This window comes from Netta rufina (assembly GCF_964035555.1).
Source record: "Netta rufina genome assembly, chromosome: 9".
Classification (NCBI taxonomy): Eukaryota; Metazoa; Chordata; class Aves; order Anseriformes; family Anatidae; genus Netta; species Netta rufina.
Window position 1 is genome coordinate 4974189 of NC_140132.1, and position 24749 is coordinate 4998937.

A 24749-nucleotide genomic window follows, 5' to 3' on the forward strand; every position below is an offset into this window, starting at 1 on the left:
GACATGTGCACACCAACACAAACAAAATTTTAGCAATTGCTTTAGTTTTTCTCTGAGTGTGTTCCTCCTCTGAGGTTTTTCTCAGGTCTCTCTACCCCTTAAATTCCTCTCTGTGAGCTCTCACTACCTCTTTTTATACCATTTTTTATGCTTTGTGATGGTGTGTTCTGACTTCTTGAGCAAATGGGAGGGTGGAGGAAGAACTGGGCTTGCTTAGTTTGTGTGTTGTGGTGACACTGTGTCTGGGAACAGAAACAGTCATTAGCAAAGTTTTTGCTGTCATTTAAAATGTGAAAACCTCTAACGCATGGTAGGTATTTTTGGTCTGCTGCTTTTGAAGTCTGCATTTTTATATGGCTCTGAAGAGTCAGTAGGCAGAGATAAAGAGGGAATACCAAGTCAACTGATTAATTCTTTACCATGTTTTATGTGCCTGTCCTAGAGAGATGAGCAGCGTACCTGAAACGGTTCCAAGATAGCAAAGGAAAAAACTTTATTCCATGGAGCATTACACCGTTGTGAATGTATGAGAGGTTCATGTGTGGTCAGTGAGGGAGCGATTCAGCAGGATGGCCAGTCATCCCGCCAGGTGTCTCTGTGGTGGTGTGGTACTGCAGACTGAAATGTCCATATGATGGGGTTTTGCTAGTAGATGTAGGGGTAGCAAATGATAAATTACTGGTCCTTGGCATTGAGGCAGCCTATATGCATTCTTTAGAGTAATTTGCATAGGCAGAAATAAGATTCATAATATTTTATTTAAAAGAAAAAAAAAATCTTTTTGCAAGACTTTTTTCTAATGATGCAAACTTCACACTGCCTATCCCAAGCCACTGACACCATCTCAATGCTGTGATCTGCCAGCTCTGCCACCAGACTGTCTGCCCTTTTATGTCTCTTGTATAGCTCTTCTGAGAGGACAGCAGGATTTCCTTCTTTCTAAGAAATGTGCCCTATGCTCATGTTTGCAGAAGGTCTGAGGCTCAATGGGACAGGCTCACTTTCCAGCTGTGGGGTGGCAGGGCCGGGCAGAGTTGCAGTGTCATGGAGGCAGGGGACCAGACACCATAGCAATTCAGCTCCTCCTTCCCATGCTCTTTACTTCCCCTCCCCTGTAGCATCTGTTTTTTTGTTTGATTATATTTTTTTTGGTTGTAGGTTGCCCTACAAGCACTGCAGTGCATTTATAGCTCTGAATCATGAATAAACCAAAAGGATTTTGGTCTAAAAATGCAAAGGCTTGAAAGGTGTCGGGCTTTTTTGTTTGTTTGCTTTGGTAGTAGTGTTTTTGTTTTGTTTTAAAAAACATGGGATTAGGTTTGAGATTTTGGGGGTTGTCTTCATTTGGGTAGGAGAGAGTATCAAAGATATTTTTTTTAACAGCTGTCCTTGGCTGTATTGGAGAACCTGCCGTGGAATTCCACGTCAAATATTCTGAATGTTATCGCTTTTATAGGTATCAAAGGTATCGATAGATCGTAAAGGTTCCTTTTATGCAGTATATTAATCAGTTGTTTACACTGAACAATGAAAATGGAACAAACTAAAACGGAATAGAGTCCTGTTTCGTATCCTGTGTGCATTTCATTATGCTGGCTTTTCTGAATACAATGGGATGCTGAAGTCATGATAAAAGTGATTTCAAAATGGGAAAATCAAAGCGGGGATGGTATTGCTTTTTATTCTAATCTTCCTGATCATAACTTGTGTATGAATGAACAGAAAATGAAAAAGGTCAGCTACCTCTTTTTTATTTATTTTTGAAAGTAACACTGCATGCTAGCATGGGCTAACATTTGCTAACTTTACAGAGGAAACTAGCTTACAAGCATGTGGTTTCTGAACTTCAGTCTGAATTTGTTTCCACATACAACACGGTTGTGTTGCTTCGTTCATGTCCTAAGTCTGGGTAAATGACAGTTCTGGAAAGGTTGGCCTTCTTAATAAAGGCTTTTAGCATGGCAACTTTTGTGGGTTTCAATGTCATAAGTAAAAATTTTCAAGACGAGACTTTAATCTTCAAGAATTTGAAAGCAATGTTAGTACTCTTCAGGCCACAGAAAAATCTATGTTATTCACTTAAAAATGTATTTTATCGTGTGCATTTTTCTGGCTGTTACTTAAGGTTTAATTCCACAACATACTAAGTACTTTGGGACAGTACAATGACTTATGTGCTTAAAAATAAGCAAATGCTTAAGTGCTTTGCTCTTTCATATTCAGTTTTGTTTCATAGTCTGCATTATGGAGCTCCTAAATGGCACCACATCAAAAAGACTTATATGTATTCTTAAAAACTACTCCGAGGCTATGCTCATCATATAGGAAATGTAGAAGCTTTTACCAAAACATTGTAATGTTCTTGTTGGTTAGAAAAAGCTCCTAAGCAGTTCATTCTAATTAATCTGATAGCCTTAAATGTGATCACTCTCTGGGAATTGTTTAGGTTTTGTTGCCTGTTGTGGTCAAAGAGTAGAGAAAAGAATAAGATATTTTTTTAAAAAAAATATTGTTTATGAAGCTGTTGCAATTTTATATAGCCAGGGGAAAAAAAAAAAAAAAAGATAAAGAGAGCTTAAGAAAAAAGGTGATTTATGTACATATAGTGATTTTTAAAGGAACATAGAATCACAGCAGTAGGTTTTCTGAAGATGTCATGGGGACCCAAGATGGTGGCCTCTCTGAAATAGCAGATAGATGATTGTATAAATAAATAAATAATTTTTTTCCTCTTTTTCTAGAAATGAATGTAGACCAGAGAGACTGCCATCACATTCATTTGAAATTGATCATGAAGATGTGGATAAGGATGAAGTATGTTTTCTGTTTTGTTTTGTTTTTTTCTTTCAGACAGGGAAGACTTATTTACTTTATTTAGACTTATTTACTTGTATTACTTTAACATCTTAAAATTAAAAAAAAAAAAAAAAGGAAAACAAAACCAAAAAGATAATGGAGGCTCATTATCTGCTATAAAATATTTTATATTTTAAGTAACTCTGATGTTGGTGGAACAGCTTTATCTCTTAGGTCATCATGTACACAGCAGGCTTATTGATAAGTCTTATATTAAACGGAATGTAAGGATGATTATTTGTTGTCAAGCAGATATTCACACATTAGAGTTTTCTTTCGTCTTAATTCAAAAAGCAAGTGAATGCAATATTAATCACGTCTTTCATCTAGGATACAACATCCCACTCATCTTCAAAAGGTGGTGGTGGAGGAGGAGGAGGACTAGCAGCAGGAGTTTTCAAGTCTGGATGGCTTTATAAAGGGAATTTTAACAGCACTGTAAACAATAGCATCACTGTTCGGGTAAGGGAACAGCATTATTCTTTCTTTATTCCATTTTGATTTACATCCCCCATAGAGGCACTTTTTTTTGTCATTTATATGTTTATATCTCAGATTAGGCTTCGTTACATTGCTTTAAATGATACTAAAGTAATGTTGCAATTGTCTGCAAAATAGTTCAGTTGAAATGTGAGCAGGAATTGCTTATTATTTAAACCCTGTGAATAAAGTACCAGTGAAAACAATTTGCTGTACAGCAATTCTCATTCTTTTTTCTTCTACTTCAGTCATTCAAAAAGCGCTACTTCCAGCTGACACAGTTGTCGGATAATTCATATATTATGAATTTTTACAAAGATGAAAAAATATCAAAGGAGCCAAAGGGATGTATTTTCTTGGATTCTTGTACAGGAGTTGTACAGGTAAGCCTTGTTTTATTTCATTGTATTTTTTTGGTGTCAGATTAGTAAGAATTACTAGAGGCACATGGAAGAATGCGTACATGGATGGGATAGTGATCTTGTTAGCAGTTGCATTAAATGAAAACACCATTAGTTTTGCTTTTGTAATTGGTTCAAGTGCTCAGACTGACAGACTACAAGAACCACAGGTGAATTATGATAACAGGTAATATATATATATATGTTTTTTACTGGTGACATACATGAGGAAAATATTAAAATATTAAACGTTTATTTTCACTGAAATTATCTTCTTAGCTGCCAGGTTTTATGTTATGCTTACTAAGACTGTGCTTGTTTATTGTGGGTTAAAGAGACTGAAGTTATAGAGCTTCATTTGTTACAAGTTGTAAATTAATTCTGTATCCTGAGTTCCAAAGTGATTAGATTATTCAGTAGACTCCTTGAAGATCATCATTCTTGGGGGTGATAGAGAGTCCTAAAAACAACAGATATGGCAGAGCCTTATTGGTTGTTGTAGCTTGGAAAAATAAATACCCAGAAATGTCTTTTTTTTTCTTCTTCCTGAAATTGAATTCTCAGTGTTTTTTCCCTCTAGCTGCTTTTCCTTTATTTCTATTAATGTAGTTCTCTTTTTTTTTTTTTTTTCCCCATGTTAAATAAGATGTTATCTTAAATAACATGTTAGTCTGTTCATCTAGCCCAGATGTCACTGCATAAGGAAATTCTTCTTTTAGCTATACTTTGTTCTTTACTTGTTAACCAGTAAAGTTTGGTAAAAATGCCAGTACTGACTGAATTGAAGGTTGCTTTGAAAGAAACCTTTCAGCTAATGCAAGGGAAGACCCCTAATAAGCATAAGCTTTTCCTACTTGGAAAGTTTCTCCTTCCCCCTAAATGGGCCCTTTGAAGCAAGAGAAATAATTAGTAAAGGTAATTCACTCTGGGAACGAATACTTGCTGACAACTCCTGCAGATCCCTTTTCCTGTGTCCTGGAAAAGTACCAGGCTCTGTAGGGAATGGCAGGTTATCCTGCATAGTTTAAAGGGTATTTCTTTTTTTCAAGCAGGTGTAGGAGAAGACAAAGGTAAATTCACGGAAAGACAATGATGTTGTCTGCCTCTGTCAGCCCATTGGCTTGAAAGACCCTAACAAGTAGACTGGAAGCGTGGCAGAAGGAGATGCTTATCAGAAATCCTGTTCAGAAATGCCTGAAGTCTGCAATGCATGCTTATGTTAGAGTCTGGGCTTTGTGTGTTTAGGATGATGGTATCTGTGTAGGAGGCGTCCTTTGTGCAGTTAGAGAAACACTGGTACTCGTGTAGAGAAGTTAGTGCTGTTAATTGGCCCTCAGTTATACAGTTAATTGTGGTTCAGAGGGTGTTTATTTAGCTGCTGTCAGTTTTGGACAGAAACTAATGTCCTTGATCTTCTGTGTTGGTATTGCCCAGTCATTTATAAAATAGGAGAAAATAGGAAAAAATGGGAGGAAAAATGACTGCTTGCTTTTGTTTGCTGGTGGTGTGTGCTTTCCTTTAAGACAGGTGTCAGCCAGAGCCCTAATTAAGCCCTGGATGTCCCTGTAGTGTGGTTTAGTGTGGCTTTAGATATAGATAAGTACTGTCAGGAGGGTGGGGGTGGGGGTGAAATGTCTTGTCTGCAAGAGTTTCAGACTTTTTAACTGATCTATGACCGAAATATATATATATATATATTTGAAATAATCCTCCTGAACTTTGACAGCTGCCTTCTAACTCTACAGAATACCTGCAAATCGTCCAGAACATCTCTTGCCTACCACCAGCCACTTGTTTTTTTTATTGTTCTATGATTGACATTCAAAATAAGATGCATGAATTTATGAGCTGCCTTCACTAGTCATAAGTGATCCTTAGCCAAGGTGATAATGGTGCAAGTATCATCAGCATCAAAATCTCTCTGTTACCAAACACATGATGAACTTAAAGTCATAAGGCTAAAAAACAAAACCTTGCTTAGAGTTGTCATAAACAGGAAGGCCGCAGAATCTGGAAAAGAGATGGAAGGTTTAGAGGAACTATGATGTGAAATCTCTGATCTTACGAGTTTTACACCACTATAAATCATTTAACTCAACAAGAATGACTTTGAGCTCCTGTTTGATAGAGGTTGAGTATCTAGACTGCGGCAAGCATCCTGGAGAAACCATCTCCAGCTGAAATGCAAAACACCTTCAAAACACTTCTGTTATTTTGAAAGAATGACCCTGCAGGCATTAAACTTAGCCAGATGTTTCATTTATAGCTCATCCGTAGTTTCTTATTGAATCTTGTATTGTTTCCTTCTGGAAGAAATTTTAAACTTGAAATTAAGTGTTGAAGATTACAAGGTCCACACTCCATATGGAAGGACTTACAGAGAAGAAAAATGAGAAATTATGTTTCCTCCCCTTCATCCCCAACCCCCTTTAGCTGATCAGGAAAGAAAAATAGTTGGCTTTAGATTTGAAACAAAGACTTTGCTGTAGATCTCATCTGCTTGCCAGAAGTCTGAAGTGCAGATGGAAAAGTGGATATTGAAGTTTTCCTGCCCTAATGTTCTTAAGATTCAGCATGCAAGATGTATTGCTCTCTTAGATAATGTCTGATAGTGTTACAGTACCTGATTTAAAGATCTTGGCCATGTCTGCAAGGGGAAGTACATAATTCAGACAAGAAGTGCATTCATCACAATGCTCTTTGTATGCTTTCTGAAGATAAATTGAAATGTAGCATTTTTCTTTATGGATTGTGCATAAATTCATATACATGATCCCCTTATACAGATGAAGTTATCTTAGAAGTTTTGAATGGGCACTAGTCTAGGATTTTTGGCATGGTTTTCTCCCACATTCAATTTTTGTTCAAGTCCTTGTGATTTATTAGAAAAAAAAAAAAAAAAAAAAGGTTTCAGTAAAATTTTAGTTACTGTTTATATTAATTTGAGGTAATTGCAGTGAGCGGAAGATTAGAGTGATTTCACTGTAATCAAAAACAGTATCAGACACCCCAGAATGAACTGCTGCAAAACCCAACCCTATTCTCACCCTGTGTAGGGTGAACTAAAATTTATATACCTGAAAGAACAGTTACCTAAATAAAGTGCATGAGGGAAAATGATTTCTTACCAATAGACTTTTCAGTAGCAGAATTAAAAAAATATTACACGCGTGCATGTACATACACTCCTGAGTTGGCTTGAAAAGCCCAGATTTGACTGGTTCCATTGACCCAAGTAACTCCAAAAATTTAGTCTTGCTGATTTCTGAGCTGGGTCATGATGTGTAATATAAGGACTGGAGCAAGTGATTAACAACAGATTGGGCAGGAATCTTCTAAATCATCTCTGCTGCTGGAAAAAAAGAGTGTTCGTGGAACTTTATTCTCAGTGCCCAATGTTCTTCATCTCCTTCACTGCTCATCAGCCTCAGATTTTGCCTCTGTTCCTCATACACAAAAGAAGATACTGCTGTGACCTCACCAGCTGGCTTAGGAGCTGTTCTTAGTAACTTGTTGATACAGGACTGCAGTTGTGTGTATTGTGAAGTAGTTACAGTATGTAGAACTATGGGGCACCGTTGTTATTTTAGTTAAATACTGCAAATTAAGAAAAACTAAAACTAAGTGTAATAAGTGAAATGTCCAGTTATGGGCTGGATGAATTGGTTTTCATCTGTGTCACTTCAAGGTTAGATGTGTCAGTAATGCTCTAATTGTAGATGATGGCAATTTTCTGCAATATTGAATGTAAATTGGTGGCACTGATGTTCATAGACAGTAGTTGCGAAAATTAGGTTATGTACTGAGAAGAGGACATATCAGTGCTTGTTTCAGATTTAAACAAGGGGAAGAGGCAATTGATGCAGTTGTCTCGATAAGACTAAGAGATAGAAGCCTCACTGATTGGATAAATTTGAGGAATGAAGGATATTATATTGGAAAATTGCACCATTTAATTTTATTGCGCTATTTCAGTAACTAAGCGCCTGTAAATTCTCATGACAGAAAGTGATGGATTAACAGTCTAGTGCAGGTACAACCTGGTGATACAGAACAGAATAAATCTGTTGCCAATACACTGGGCATTGATTCTTATTCTATACTTGACAAAGATAGAATTGCAACAGACGACAGTATTTTCACCTTTGGCCTCCTGCAAGGAATTGTTGAAAATATGCCATAGCTGTTTGTAAAATCATTTTAATGCTTAAGGTGTCAGTACCTAGTGGAAGCACCCATGGGAATATTTTCCTGTGGAAGATTTCATCCCATTCAAATCTTCTGGAGAGATTTACTGTTTACTTTCTATTCCAAGTTTAACTGATAATATCCAAAAGCTCTTTCAGAAAAATGCAAAAATAATAAAATTATACTCAGTATCTTTTTGAATGTCTGGTGCTCTGGTAATGTATAGGAGACATGCATTTAGAGGAGTTTTGTGTAGGTGACTTTGAGTCACATAGCAATGCTGTCCTTTCAGAGGTCTCTTCCTATTCCATTTAGAAGGTACTCCCTACTAAGTGGGTTTTAGATACACAGACTAAAACTAAATTGATGTAAATGTTTGTTAATATCACAGTACTTGAATTTTCTTTAAATCCAGTTAATTTTGCTTTATTTATTTATTTATTGAAGCACAGTTGTATAGAAGTCCATCTTATGGATACCTCTTTTTTGGTACCTTTTTATACTTACGGTGTTTATTTTTCTTTTCCTTTTGTTCCAATAGAATAACAGGCTTCGGAAACACGCCTTTGAGCTGAAAATGAATGACCTCACATACTTTGTGCTGGCAGCTGAAAACGAGCAGGATATGGATGACTGGATTTTCACTCTCAACAAAATCCTGCAAATAAATCCAGAGGGGACCATTCAGGAGAGGAAAAGTGCAGACCTCACTGATCTGAAACTTGGTAAGAGTGAATAATCTTGCATTGTTTTTTAAATCAAATGCAAAAGAAAAGAACCTTTAGATATCACTATTGAACCATTTTAACTGCCTTAGTCTCTAATGGATTCTGTACCTATTGATTTCTGATGAAGAAGCACCAGTCTTTTGGCAATCCCTGAACAATGTCAGCTAACTACCCACAGATCATTTTAAAAAGGCTGTGGGAGGGAGGTAAGCTGCTCCCCATAAAGTCAGCGGGAACAACATGGCTCTGCTTTGCTTATAGAGCTCTTTTTCAAGAATACTCTTCCCTGTCAATGATCTTGCTGATACTTTATGTTTTACTGTCTTGGGAGTCTGAAAGTTTTAAAGAGTTTTCTGCCCTGGAGAAGTTCTTTTTCCAGCATTTTGTTTTCTTTAAACATCTGGAGTTAATGATAATTAAAAAAAAAAAAAAATCCCGGCTGTGGTATATTGCTCTTTCCTTGGAAGCTTATTGACTTTTCATTTCTTGCTTTTGTGAGTTTGCATATGAATACCCTTTCACTGTGGAAGAAAGAATTAGATGCTCGGTTATACTGTACTCTTTATGAGGCAGTAACTCATCCTTTCACGTAATAAATCCATGTTCGGTTTGGATGAACCCCAACTAAAATTCTAAGACTGAAAGCGCTTGAAACCTTAACACAGATTTGAACTGCTCATACTATGAATTGAATCTAAGCTTTGAACCCACATGCATCCGAATCTTGGGGAAGTTCATGGCTAATTGAAGTCTTTACCCTGATGCTTATAATAAATTCTAATTTTGGAGGGACAGGATACTCTTCATATAGCCAAAGATGTTCTTATGATTTGGAAGCACAAACAACTTGCACATCAGAATCAGAGAAGTACTTTTGAAAATCCCACCCATAAGGGATATTAATGAAACAGAAAGAAAAATGTGCATAAGAGGTCAAAGACATAAGGGTAACAGAAAACAGAAGTCTTTACTGGTAAAAGCCCTGATAACAAGCAACAGGAATGTGCTATGGAGTTAACTTGTCAAAAGGCACGATGCTTTCTTGGCAGAAGAGTCCTAAATGGCTGTAATGACTTACTTCACATTGGGCTGAATTACCTACTGAAAGCAGAGTGATCCCCAGTGAGAGAGTGCAAGAGCCAAATAAAAGGTTTGCTGTGTAGTGTTCTTCTCTGGATACATAGATTTTCAGCTTGTGGAGTCCAGACTACAACACTTCTCTTCCCAAAGAGTGGGTCCTATCTGCCTCACTGACTACACTGAAAACTCTGTTCACCAGGTGCCCAAAATCTCTGGGCTGGCATAAATTCTCTGTGTTGCATCAGGAGGGACTGGGAGAGCAAAGGAAGGTGTTTCTATTGTGGGCACAAATATTTGTCATGGATGGATGTGCCAGACACTTCACTAAGTAGAGTCAGGTATCTTGCTTAAATACAGACTGTTGTAGCAAACACCAGTGGGGGATGAGGTTGAGAACAGAGGTTACTTTACTATCCCTTTCATTTGATAGCCTGATGGTACTAAAGAGAAGAAAAAGCAATAGTAGGTTGGCAATAAATTTTAAAAACCCAGTGCAAGTTTAATTAAAAAAAAAAAATGTGCTTTTTTTCTTCCCCCACCCCGCTTTTTCAAGACCCTGCAGAAGCTTCGGTGAATGATGATTGCTCTCAAGACGAGACCGACTCTTCAGAGAACGCCTTGCACCCAGACTTTGCAAAAGTAATGGATGTTATGTTTTTCTTTACAAGCAGATTGGAAAGTGCTACCTAGGTCAAAATGCGTACTAATAGATGATCAATAATATTTTGAAAGGCTTAAAAATACCATATTGCCCGTTTTGAGTGTTAGAGTCATGATAAATGGTGGGAATAATTTTCTTTTAGAAAAGTTGATGGCTTTGTATAAATGAAGAAATCTCCACTGGGTGTAAGAAAAAGTAGATACTCACTAGAGGGGTTTGATTTATACCTGTGAAGTCAGTAAGGGTCTTATGCCTGCAGTTATATGTGAAATATTTACTTTTTAACCTGTATTTCAGCAGACTTTGGCCATCAGAGATCCAAGATTTCCTGTGTGACTTGCAGCACTTCAAGGAAATGAGCTGTCAACTGCTCATAACCTTCACTAATTTCATTGAAAGATACATGTAGTATCAGGGGAGGTATTTTGTCCTCCAGAACTCATAAACTACTTCATGTGGATGAGATAATTGTAGAAGGTGCTAAGAAATTTCTTGATGAAAAGCTAGGTTGGAAATGTCACTGCTTTTCTTAAAGGAACACGTGATCTGTTTGTAATCTGTTGGGCAGCTACCCGCTGTAGCAGTAGCGACAGTATACTGTCTATATACACAGCAAAATCCTCTCTGAGGATGTAAACCCCAGAGATATGAACCAAAAACTCTGTATGCAAATGGGAACGGAATTTGGTCTACACTTCACGTTAGGTTGTATTCATATTTGTTGTCACACAATTAAAACTGCAACAACATCAAAGATAAAATGTAATTGAGTTCACGAGTAAAGACAGCAGCGGTATCTGATCTTGTCTGTAGATAGATGTTTTCTTTACTGGAAATGGTTTAGTTAATGCAGATACATCAAACCGACAACTGCTCGATCTCACCACTGGTGGCTCTCAAGGCTAAAATAGACGGTCTGCAAGTTGTACTACGCTCATAGTGCTCTTTATATGGTTAATTTCTGTTCTTCCCCCTTGCTCTATATGGCAGTCTGCATCAGTAATCTGTGATCCCTAGTCGATGGCACGTACATCTTGTGTACATCTTGAGCCACTATTCTGACATCTTTCACAGTGGATTCTGTGGTAACATATATGAACTTCATAATTGCTCCTATTTTGAGTTCCTTCAAATTATATCATGGACTGAAAATCCTGCTTCACAAGCATATAATCTTCAAAGAATGTTTGAAGGTGCTTTGGGATAACTACTGCAGAAATGAAGAGTGTTATGAGTGAGACATTAATCATTCATTTAGAGATTTAACAACTCTATGGATTTCTGTTCTTGTGCAGAAAATTAATTTATTATCTGTCACAACAGTACATCACAGAAACAGAAGAAACAGTGAAAGCCTCACGAAATACAGAGCGACTAAATCTTTTCTCCTTGGATCCTGATATAGCAGTGAGTGAAAAGATTTTTTTCAAGTTCTTAAAAGTTTTTAAATACAGGTGCTGATTTAACTGGGTTAGTGAAGCCACCAGAGTGGCTGTGAATTCAGCAAGCAGCTGAGTATGCCTGAGACTTCCACCCTGTGCCGATCTCACTTGTATACACAGGAGTCTTGGATGTAAAAGAATAGTGGAAGCGACATTTGTTTGCAGCTTCAAAATGAGTGGGGAAAAAAAGGTGCTGTCTCTGCTCTGCAGAGGTTTATGTACAGACTCTGCCCATATCTGCACACAAAATGGTTGCAGTTGGAAGGGACTTTTGGAGGTCATCTTGTCCAATCTAGCTCTAATTTGAATCATTAAAACAGACTGAAAATATTACAAGAACAGAACCTTTTCTTGTATGGGGAATGTTGTAAGAACAGTGCTTTCATTGTTATTTATTGCACTGAATTTAACTATGAAATGTGAATGGTTGCAAAAAGCAGTGGGAGGTACAATTGAAGGTATAAAACTCTATGTACATGAAAAGTTCAGCTGTAAATGTAGGAAGAAGTGTAGTTTGCTTTTCTTTTCTTATCCTCAGTTTGCTTATCATTCAGTATTAGAATTCATGATTCAAGGAATGTTACTACTTGCATTGAATGTACATTTGTTGGTGATTTAATGGGAAATTTTAGTTGAAAATTCTTCCGAATCTTTGGTCAAATCAACTGTAGCAATAATATACGCCTCAAAAAAGTTTGCATAGTTCTGGATTATCATGCTTTTTCCATATATAACTAATCACCCAACTTATTTCAGTTGCTGAATCCTCAGAAAAAGGAGTTTCCAGGGACCAATTCATCAATCAAGCCATTTGAAGAAAAACCTGCAAAGAGGATCCTCATAACTTGCAAGTCCCTCAGTTTGAATCTCCAGGCCTGTGTTACTGAAAATGAAAATGACCCTGCAACCAATGTAAGCTTTGCTTGTTTTTTCTTCCTCCTCCCCCACCCCAACACCCTCATCACCACTCTAGAAAGACTTGCTGTGCACATATTACTTCTGGTAAAAGGATATAAAAGGAAAACTAATATGCTCACATTACTGTATTCACTCCTCCCCCTCTGCCCATCTCTTTGGAATGAGTGATGAAGCTGAGGGAACCTTACAGTCAACATCTTGAAGCTGATTTAGATTGCAGACTTTTAGCTACAGTTGAATGTGGAATTAAAAATGTTAAGACCCTTGACGATCCTTAACAATTGCTATAACAAGTTTAAGCTGCCGGTACTGTAAGGAGGCAACTGAATATCAGTTGCTGGTAGATTGTGCATTTTTTTGTTGTTGATGCTCTTCAGAGAGACTGGTGACCAGTCAGATGAAATTACTGATGAGATGGCAAAACAGAAAGGACTGGATGCTTCATCTGTTTAAAAAATAAATAAATAAATAATAATAAAAAAAGGACAAAACAGAATTTTTTTCTTATTTTTACTTAAAGAAAAAAAGGGTAGGGAAAAGCAAGTTGTAGCTGTCAATCCATAACTAGTTCCATTAGTTAGTTCTGCCTTAAAGCAGGAAAGTTCTGAGAAATTAGTGTCCTGGCAACTCAACTTCCATGCATTACATATGAGGCATTGATTTTTATTTTTTTATTTACTTATTTTCATTTGCAGATGACCTCTACAATGAGTGCATATTCAGCATGATGTAATCAATACTTTTTTGGCAGACTGGAATAGCTGTTTAAATGAAGTCATGATAACTGCACTAAGGGCATGCAATAATTCGTTACAGAGTCTGCAAAAGCGTAGAATATTGTACCTGCTGATGCATTGTTCATTATCTCCAGAATTTTAAGATTCTGATTTCCAGACAGCTCAGAAATTGTCATCACAAGTTGGTCATTCTTATCCTGACTGATGTGTTTCATCAGAACTGTGAGGGCTCTGTAGAGGTTATTTGCAGTCATAGGATTTAATTCCTTGTTACTATGGGATAGAACAAGTGGGTACTGTCAGAGCTATTTGAACGCTCTTGGATTCCTAGCAAAATGGAACATGTGTTTCCCACTGAATAATACACCCACACGTTTGTGTTTCTACCAGTAAACATTTTTCATCTCCTTACATTTGTCATCATTTTTGTGTCACATTTCTTATGATCCCTGGAAAGCCCACCCTCACTATCACTCCATTTTTAATGATTGCAATTCTACATTGAAATAATTCTATGAAGTTTCTCTGGGTTCCCTTCCTTACTGTAGTTGTTGTCTGTGACAGATACATTTGTGTTCTTTTTCTGCAAGTTTCTGTGTTAGCTGCCATTCGTTCTGGCTCAGTGTCAACAGACTACTTTTAAAAGCACTTGGAAGTTGGAAGAATTGTTGCCAAAGGGAGGGGAGGGGGGTTTCAATTAATCCAATAATTGGTAAACAGTCTTTGATTTCTTTTTTTCTAGCTGTGTGGGCCTAATAAAAGATGGAGTTTACCCTCTCACTCTCAGTTAGTACCATGTTTTATTTCTGGTGTTGTTGTTTTTTCCAGGTAGAGCCTTTCTTTGTGAGTGTGGCACTGTATGACGTCAGGGACGGCAGGAAGATCTCTGCTGATTTTCATGTGGATATGAACCACACTCTTGTTAGACAGATGATTTCAGGTTATTCATTTTCATTAGAAAATGGCACTGTTGAAAATATAGATTCAAATGAGATCGAAGAACCAAAAGTCAAGGGGTTCCCAGAAGAATGGCTGAAGTATCCAAAACAGGTATTCCATGTGTTGACTTGCGTGACTTAGTGACTCGCATCATAGTTCAGTAGTAGTACTCATTTTCATCAGAGAATTTCTCTACTAGGGGTGGTTTATGTTTTCAATATATTTGTGTGTGTGTGTGTGTGTATCAGTGGTGCTTGTATAACTACACAATATTTACAATCAAAACTCAAAAAAATTAGTGTCTGTCATTTAGAGAAACCACCCATGTTTCCTGCATTCTTTGGGTTCTTTCTCTGACATCTCCTAAATCAGCCCAAAAAAATTGTAACTTAGTCTCATTTATCCTCTGTATTAATATCAAAGCACTCCCACATTCTTGCTGGTACTATAAACCCCATCCCCCTCCATTCCCTTTACATTACATTTTTTCTTCTCAGTCACTCCCCTGAGGTGTGGCTGATTTAGACCAGTGTTTAAGCATTGTACCAGAGGAACAGTTAGGTTAGGTGATGCTAACATGGTCGTATGTTTCTTGTCTAGAGTCAGAATCTTTGCAAGATGCTTTGTATGCACAAGCTTACTGCAGTACTAACAGGAAAATTTTAGTTTCCATCTGGATGTCTTGGGAGTGTAGAGATGCATCCTCTGTAATTTTTTTCTGAATTTGTTTTGATAGCATTTCCATCAGCAAAGAGCACCGGTAGTATTTAATTTCTCCAGTATCACTATGTACCTTTTAACTGCTCTCTTTTCTATTCATAGGCTCTTTTCTCCATAAGTAATCCTCACTCTGAGATTGTATTAGTAGCAAAAATAGAGAAGGTGCTCACAGGAAACATTGCCAGCAGTGCTGAACCTTACATTAAGAATCCTGATTCTTTTAAGGTAATGTTACAGGAACACGAGTTCCTTCTTTGTCAGCGTATTGGAAGCTGAAGACATTGCAAATTCTGCTTGTAAATCTCATCGGTTTGTGGTTGCTGAACAGGGCATACTCACATGAGGCCCACCCCTAAGAAAAAAAAAATGTCCAAACTTCATTAACTTTGGTAAGATAAAATCCTTACGTGCAGTAACCAATACAGTATGACAGATGTTCTCACCCAGTTACACAGAATGGAAAAAATACCATTTTGACTGCAGCATAAAAATCAATTCATGGTGCATTTCTTTGCAAATTATGTCCCAGCAAAGTGAAATTCTGTTTCAGTAATCTTTTAGAAATTATAAGCTAGTGCTTTTTGTATACTAGCGTAACTGGGGTAGGCACCTGTCTGTGTTTCTCTGAGAACAGGCAGTGCATTTGTATTGGGTATATTCCTGCAAACTGGAATAAAAATTGTAATTAATATAGTTCTGACTGAAGGGATGCTGATGGAGTTTAATTTGTTAGCAGTTCTGTGATGCCTTTCCTGTCCATCCCAGAACTTTCTGTCATGGACAGTATCAAGCTAAATTATTTTAGGGCCAATACAGCCCCTTCAGGAGAGTGGAACTTGGAAATACTCTGTGCTGCATTGTAGATATTACTATAGATATTACTAGGTGAAATAGTTAATATTTTCTTCCTTTTTTTTTTTTTTTTTTTTTTAGTGTGCACAGAAAGTGTTAAAATCAAATAAGCAGTTCTGCAGCAAGCTGGGGAAATACCGCATGCCATTTGCCTGGTCAGTGAGGTATGTGTTAATTCTTCTTATAATCTGTAGAAGTATCTTTTAGCTTATTCTGCTTTTGGATGCTTTTCCTTTTTTTCTTTTCCACTTTTTCTGCCTCAAGCTAAGCACAACTTACTATGTAGTGCAGGACCCCAAAAGATCCTGCAATTTTGTTATTCCATTGCCCTGTTTTTCACACAGATGAATGTCAGTTACATTCTCATTAAATGCCACTGTGGTGGAATCTTTTCCATAGGTAAGTAGTAAAGTTGCCAGAGAGTAGCAGAGGTGATTGACAGAATATCAACTTATCATGAGCTGCACTGGTGATTTGGTGCTAAAAATTACCAAAAAAAGATTTCAAAATCAGAGTTTTCACAATAATTTCCTACAAAGGTAATTACGGTCTGAGGCAAAGACGTAGTGACCGCCTAAAATACAGATGCGCAAGTCAGAAGCTCTGTTCTAGTAATGATGCTTGTTGTATTTCAGAAAAATCTAACCAAGAATCTGGAGGTTAATGGTGCCCCCAAAACAGCACCTTTATTGTGGTAATGAGAATGCTTTAGGTCCTCTTGCATTTTTAGAGGCTACTAGGTAATAGAGGCCTGTTACTTTCTTGTTTGGAAGGTCAGTCGGGTTTTATTGCTGGTAACTGCAGTGGCAGTGTTTGGTTTTCATTCTCCCTCAGTTCTCCTGGATAATTTGTTTCCTTTCCCATGGGTCACTGTACAGTTTGTTCAATGCCACTTGCTGGTCTCATCCTCATTTTTTTTCACATGCTTCTTGGTCACCTTCAATTAAGTCAACTCCCCTAATCATATATGGCTTTCTTCCTTTCATTATCCCTTCAGATTTGCATGTATTTTTTTTTCTCTTTCCTCCTCTCTGTCTTTTCCTTTACAGTCTTCTGTCATTGCCTCAGCTTGCTGCAACCCTGTGGTAACAGATCTCTGCCCAAGCCCCCCTGTGTGTCCCTGTGACAGCTCTCTCTTCTTTCTGTCATGCACAGAGTAAGAAATAGGTTATGTCCCCTGTAAAAAGGAAAGCTGTCCATTGCCAAGTTGCAAGCATTCCCCCTCTTCTGTGGCATCTGTTCTGACAGTGGCAGGCCTTCTGGAGGGCTACCTGAAACTGTAGGAGGGAAGAAGGAAAAGAGTGTTGGTGAAAATGTGATGCTGTGGCATTGCCTGTGCCCGTTAGGGAGAGCTGTCTTCTCCTGGTGTGGAAGTATGGAGCACCAGAAGTGCTTGGTCTGCCCCTAAACGTGTAGGTGAAAGCTTATGTTTTAGAACATGATGTCTAGATGGCAAAGGAGAAAGCACACACCAAGGTATGGCTGCTTGAAGAGTCATTTATTTTTATTGACATAAATTTCTGTCAATATCCAGTAGGAACAGGAAAAATATGTGCATGCTCAGGGGAAAGCCAGATAATGTGTTTTGATCTGTCATAGCAAACTCAGGGATGTTCATTAATATTTACTGGTTCTGTGTAGCCAAAGGACTGTTCAAAATTATATTGATGGGTGTCTCTTGGTTTGACAGGGCTACTTTTAGCATGTAATGGATGGTGTGACGGCAAGGGGTACAGGCTGGGCATCAGACTCGAGGCTTTTTTATTAACTCTGTCCTTGCTGACTGTTGGTGGTTGCTGTGCCATTAACGATATGTCCTCTAACTCAGTCATTATTTGTGTGTGTGCATGCCTCAATACGGTGGGTATTGGATACCTGGGAGCCTGAGTATTCCTCAGCCTTCCACTGTTAGTCTGTTATTTTCCTCAGAAAACAAGATTGAAAAGATCTTTACATCATATGTTTGTCTAACCAATATTTCTGGCTGTGATTTCCCAAATAGAAATGGGAATACATGTTACTGGTGCTAGCAAATGCGCAACAATTCAACATTTTTCAGACTTACTGTGTGTGCATTGGGCAGGGGGCATGCACGTGAGCAGAGGATGTACCAGGGATCTGTGGACATCCCTCAGCTCCAGCAGGCAGGATTTCTGAATGGCATCCCAATGCAGTGCTTCACTGCCCTTGACATTAAAAAGCTTTCCTTCTCTCTGTAGAATTAACCACAGAAAATATACTCAGGTGTACTTATCAGCTCTTAAGCCTTTTCATGATTAATCATAGCATGGTGGTGAGATAACATAATTTAAAAATCGTTGTCCACCAAGTGTGTGAATTTGCTGGTACCAGTGGAGTTGCACAAGGAACTTATTTAGTCCATTGGGTCAAATTCAGCCATCGTATATATCTGTTTATGTATTAACATTACTCAGGACTCTGGTAAAATCCAAGTATAATTTGGCCCTATAAAATCTATTTCTATTTTCATAGCTTGAAAAAAGAAATTTCCACAGGATGCTATCATACTACAGGGAAAAAATGGTTTGGCTATGATAAATAGCAAAACCGTGGGTTTGGAAATGTGTTTTCCAGTTAGTTCATTCTGGCATTAGCCACACTCCTGTTTTTCTGTGGAAATTTTCCTCTTTAAAGCAATAGCAGATGGTCACAATGTGATTTTTACGTATACATTTAGCAAGCCAAAATCTGGCAGTTGAGTATTGTGCAAGTGACTGACAATCCTAATTATCTTTTGTGGCATTCAGTTTGTTAGCATTGTTCAGGAGGATGACTCAGGGTTCCTCCCTGATTTCTTGCTGGTGCTGGTGTGCTTCGGTGTCTGTATGCTCTCAGGTATAATTACATTATATGTCAGAATTACAGGGTGTCAAATCCATCTTCCCTTCTCATATTCCTGCCAGAACTGCCAAAGTTTGCAAATATGTGCCTGATCTACATATTGTAGACGTGGGGAAACTTCATTCACAGAGATTAGCTTTTACACTCTGCTTTCTCTTCAAACCTTCCCCACCCTCATAAACGTGTTTTAGAGCCTAGTGTTTGGATCCTTCAGTGGTGTGCACAGCTGCTGGTTAGGTTCTCAGCTGGTGCAGGTTGGCATCACTGAAGTTAGTGAGGCTGTGCTCCTTTACAGCAACTACAAACCTCACACCGCTTCCCTAACCCTGAGGGTGAGCAATTTTTCCACAGATTGTTAGCTACTACTAAAAATATGTTTCGGTGTTAAATGATGAGCACCGTGTAGGTTTTCTGCATTTAAAGAATTGTAATTGTGGACTATCGGCTAACTATATCACAACAGTGGAATCATAGAAACATTTAAAATACTGAATAAGAATCTCATTTTCTTTAATGCAAACCCATACATACTTTTCCCATGAATTAATTTTTCAAATTTCTTCAGGATTTTAGTTCTGTGAATTTTTTCTTACGGAAGTCCACCTAATAAATAAATAGCAGGCAGTAAGGAATCATTAATACATTAGATAAGTATTGGACTTCTGGACTATTGAAATGTTTTATTATGTTTCCTTTGGTTTTACTTGACAGTTGTTACCCTACAATGCCTTCAGTCTGTGCACTGTGTGAAGGAGCTCTCTTGCTCCATCAGTGCCCAGCAACCTAAAAGGATCTAGTGATACATGACAGTGTGGTTACTTAACTGCAGGTGTAAAACACAGAATACTTGCTGCTCTGACAATTCTTCAGCTTTAGTGAGGCCAGGAGCATGGAGATACTGTATAGTTTTGCTAGCAGAAAGCAATCTAACTCTTCCCTGAAGGCACAAAGCATACCTGTTCGTAGGAGTTAGCTTCTTTTTAGTGGGTGTCTAAATTGCACCTGTAGAAGCAAGAGCTCTTGGAGTAAGCTACTTCCAGCACAGACTTGGTTCTTTTGGCACTGTGAACTTCCTCAGCCCTGTTTTGGTAAATGCCTCCATGCCCCCACATGCTGAGCAGTGGTTAGCCTGGACTGGATTTAGTTCATGGGATCCTGAAGAGGCTGGGTTTGCTCAGCAATCCCCACGCAGAGCCCAGTGCCATGGCCAAAACCGCTTACTGAATGGTTTGGTCCACTCTGTTTGGAGAGGAAGGAAGCAATGCTGAGCCCAAAAAATATAATAATGTCACCAATGTTGTAATAATTATTAAGTCCTGTCTTTTTTATCTTCTCCAACAGCAGTTTAATAGGCTTTGTGAAACAAATGGTGGCTGCCAGAAATTGGGTCCGTTTTCTCCCTAATAACTTAAGATTTTTGTCGGTGCATACTGGTGTGGACCTTATTCCCTGTAATTCTTGGAGGCAAAAGTCTGATAGAAGAGGGCTGATTATTCTCTAGTTACACAGAAATGAAACAATAGTGTTTCTCTCAGTTAATTAATTTAGGACATGGTGCATTTATACTCATCCTTGGGATCCTCTTCCAAAAGTTTACTCTATTATTTTGCGTCTGGCAACAATTTGTGCTGGCATCAATTCCTCTTCTCATTGGCAGTGGAACAGAGAAGTAAATTAAAGAAGAAAGATTGGCCAAATGATTCATAGAGCTGCACTTAGCATCAAGAACATTTTACTTTTGTTAAGCAATGTTTTTGCATACAACAGTTGAATCCAAGGTTCATTAATTTGGATAGCTGTTACATTATCCAGTCCAGTCAGTGTGCATGTGACCCTTGGGACTATACAAAGGGCACTGGAATGTCTTAATTAAATCCTGCAAGTGTCAATGAGCAGGGATGGAAATATCTGAGCACGTTTTTCTGTGCACACAGCAGCTGATACTTATTGTTCCCAGATATAAATGGATATCCTTTTTTTTCCATCTCATTTGTCACTTTGTAGCTGGTTCACCAAAAATGTAGTTGATGCTCCACGAACTAGTTTTGTGAAGGAAAGTTAAGCTGCAGTGTGTTGGTATCATGCTTCTGGAGGACACAGAACAGAGTTAATGCATAGGAAAAGTCATTAGAGGTCTCTACACTGGTTCTGTAAAACCATACACTTCTTTACATGATGAGATCTAATGGTTGGGATTTGATGTCTTGCTAAAATTTGTATTATTTAAAATTATCAGTAGGGGGTGAGGTAGCGAGTGGGTTCTAGATAGGTTCTGTATACTTGAGCTTTGTCAACTGAGAGCTACAGAAAAAAAAAAAAAAGAGGAGAATGGGATGGGTGGGTGCTGAACTTAATGATGGTCTTTACTAGCATTAAAATGCTGAAACTCTGAGCTGTCAGCAGTTCTGCTACACCTAAGGTGAGTGGGGACTGTTTGCATAGTGTAAGATCTTAAGTCTTTGCACAGTCTTAAGTCTTTGCAGGACTGGGGCTGTGCATGCAAATAAGCTGAAACTCTGTGCATCTACAAATACACAGCTCAGAAGCGCTTTCTTATGTGAAACTCTGCAGGCATCCCAGGAATTTGTGGAAGAGTTCAGGTCATATCATTATTAAAACATTACATGACAATTTCAAATGTTCAAATGTATATGGGTGAGTGTTTATAAACATACTGTTTTTCTTTCTTTATAGACCAGTGTTCAGAGATAATCAGGGAAATGTCGACAGAGACTCGCGATTCTCACCTTTATTCAGGCAAGAAAGTAATAAGATTTCCATGGAAGATTTGATTAAGCTAATAGCAGAATACAGAAGGTAAGGAACAGATTTTAATTTGGTTTGAGAAGGTATAAAAGCCTTAAAAAGCTGCACAGAATAATTTTCACAGCTCTTTTCATCATTTAGTACAGTGCCAAAGTAGCCATATTAAATTAGTGTTTTTCACATTAGTCCAACATCTGCCAAAGACTGCTTTAGGTTAGAAATTCCAGGAAAACTGGAAAGTCATTTGGCACGTTAATGAATTGTATTATAACCTAAAGATAGTGGTTTCTTAAATTAGCTTCTATCAGGGGAAATGCAGGTAAAGTAGCCAACAAGAGAACACTCTCTTTTTTTTTTTTTTTTTTTAAAAAAAAAAAAAGGGGGGGTCGGGGGGCAAAATGAAAAAGCTTTCTTTAATGGTTTCTCTAACTCTTGCTTTTGTTTGTTTGAGTCTCCATGACAAACTGCAGAGTGAACACTGGAAGGAAAAAACTTCTCCAAATGCTTGACAGCGTGTAAATTAGTGAATAGCTGTTTGGCTGAATGTTCTTTCGTACAGGTGTAAATCAGATTAACTCTAGAGCAAAGACTTTGTTTTTACCAGATGAGTGACATGAGAATTAAACCTTGAATTTCTTCCTGTGCCTTCTACACCAAAAGCACCTAGAAATAAATTAATATAATTATTTTTTTCCAATTCCATTTATATGAAATCAGATCATAAAAAGATTAAAGTATTACAGGGATTGGATCAGTCCTTTAATCTCTTCTATTACTGTTACTAGTCAATAAACTTCATGGACATTCATGATGTAATAAGAGCTGCCCCTGCTGGTTTTGTCTGTCTGAAACATCTCCTAGATAAAAGCAATTTAGTTCTGGCATGTCTCAAGTTGCTTGGGCACAAGGAGTGTGTCTTGATCCCTTTTCAGCATGGCACTTGCAGAAGCCATGATGCTGTGAGTTCCTTTTGTCTCAGTGGTCACACAAGTCCTTTTAAAGAACATTTGATTCAGATTGTAGAAAGATAAAGTGGGTAAGTTAATTCTTGTAAGGTTCATCATTACTTTATCAGTTTCTTCCTCTTTTATAAGTGTGACATTGCCTCAAAGAGAAGGCATGAGAAAGAATGAGGCCAATAAAAAAAAAAAAAGACATTTCTTCCCTGATGTTGCATTTGTTTTGAGTCTAACTGCTAATAGTTGTATGATAAGGATTTATGTCTTAAGTCAGGGTTTGGTTTTCATTTCAGCTTAATTTCTGTTTTGGGTCTTATCTCCCCTCTTCTAATTTTCTAAAATGTTTCCATTTCTGTCATTGCAGAGCAGAGAAGATTAGCAAAATACAGACCATACCTGGCAGTTTGGAGATCGCAGTTGATTGTGTTCCTTTGGAACATCCAAGTATGATTCCACTATATAATTAATCATTATTATTAAATAAGAAATTGTCATAGGTTTTCTAATAGCCTGTTGTAATGAGACACAAATGAGAGACATTCTGGTAGAATTGTCCATCGTTGTGCAGAAAAACATATACATTTGTTTGGGAAGGGAACGTTCCTGAACTCTTTTTTTCATTTAATTGCACCTTTCTTTTCCTCCTGCAACTGCCCAAACATACAGTACAGAGCACAACATGTTGCCTCCACATGTGATGAAAGTGCAGGGACCACTTTTTGGTCTCTGAGGGATTAGGCCAAAGACCTGACTGGGCTTCTGTAGCCAGAGGTTAAGAGCCTGGCAATGTTGATGTGGACTGTGATGCACATATCTTCTGGGAATCAGCAAGTGAGTACCAGCAGGTTTCAGGAATGCAGAGCAGATGGAGGGCTTCACTCAGAGGCAATTCTGGCATCAATACAACAAACACTAGTGTGGGTACTCCTAATTGAATTCTTTTTAAATTTTTTATTTCAACAGCTACAGTTCTGTGACCTACAACTGCAAAAAGCTCAGAACTATCTGAGTTAATTAAGTTTAACAGTCACTTTTATTCTGATGTCGATACATTCGTAGGCCCTCTTGTTTAGCTCAGAAACAAGCAGAGCAAGTGCTCAGGATCAAAATGGAGATGATTCTTCAGGGATGTAGATAAAATATGTTCTGTGCAGTTATATTAGTTTATGTTAAAATGTGTGATCATCACATATTTTATACCATCTTCGTATGGTATTAGATATAAAAAATAGTTTCACTAACATTTCAAAAGATATTTTTATGTTTGGAATTTAAAGAAATTGATAAGAGTAGGGGCAAAAAAAAAAAAAAAAAGGCAAAAGGGTCCAAAACAGCTTGGTCCTTTTATTTTTATGTGGCTCGGTGCACTGAGGCCAAGTGAAGGTCTGGTTTTAGAAGGTATTTGCTGCTAAGGTGCCCAGTAAGTGTGGAAAGTCAGTGAAAATTCCCTCACTCTGAACAGTAACAGCCTACAGATTTCTTTGGCACCACAAGATTTTGTCTTACTCTGAGTTAGGCTGTAAAATAATTTTAAAACTGTAAGAGAAAAGTTACATGCTGTAGGATGTTTTAAAACCTCTGTGAAAACTCTTCTTGATTTCAGTCAGCTCTGAAGGAAGCCCCTGTAACAGCAGTAAGCAGTTCTGTTGTAACACCCCCTTCCCACTGAAAATAAAGTCTTGCTTAGCTAGTGCTAAAATCTTTTTTTGCCAAGAAGAGTTAAGGAAAAGGAAGTTGGCTGCAGATCTTCTTGAGACGCTGCTGTATGATTGTGTCTCTGGGGACCGACACTGCTCTGCTTCACATTACCATCAATTTGCATTAGACAACTGCAGTAGATCCTTGCTTTTATAAGACTTCATTTGCTATAGCTACAAAGAGCTATAGATGGGGGTATACCAGGAACCAGGAGATGATGTCTGACAGTGTTTAAGCTGATAGACAACTATTAGCTTTGCTGCTCCATGAGAGGGTAAAAAAAAAAATGTGTATGTCTAGCAAAGGGAAAGAGAGAAAACAGATTTCTGAAGCTTTCACCTGTGCTGCCTGGTCCCTGCTTGTTGTCCAAGCTCTGGAGCTGGCAGCAGGGCAGCAGCCATGTCCCCTGCTTTGCCCCTCACCCAAAGCACACATTAAAACCCAGAGCTGGGAGGCTCCATT

At 38.0% G+C, this 24749-nt stretch overlaps 1 protein-coding gene across 2 annotated transcripts in view; it reads left to right on the forward strand.

Moving 5' to 3' along the window:
• DOCK10 (dedicator of cytokinesis 10) overlaps positions 1–24749 on the forward strand; it is a gene marked incomplete at its 5' end in the record, with an annotated part of 150264 nt that overhangs the window by 71399 nt on the left and 54116 nt on the right. For both annotated transcript variants that reach the window (XM_084291885.1, XM_084291886.1), the window contains 12 exons: positions 2742–2814; positions 3187–3318; positions 3585–3719; positions 8467–8650; positions 10287–10372; positions 11718–11801; positions 12593–12748; positions 14320–14541; positions 15253–15375; positions 16084–16166; positions 21559–21681; positions 22954–23033. In XM_084291885.1, the coding sequence (XP_084148011.1) occupies positions 2742–2814; positions 3187–3318; positions 3585–3719; positions 8467–8650; positions 10287–10372; positions 11718–11801; positions 12593–12748; positions 14320–14541; positions 15253–15375; positions 16084–16166; positions 21559–21681; positions 22954–23033 (1481 nt within the window). The remainder of the gene's footprint in view (positions 1–2741; positions 2815–3186; positions 3319–3584; positions 3720–8466; positions 8651–10286; positions 10373–11717; positions 11802–12592; positions 12749–14319; positions 14542–15252; positions 15376–16083; positions 16167–21558; positions 21682–22953; positions 23034–24749) is intronic.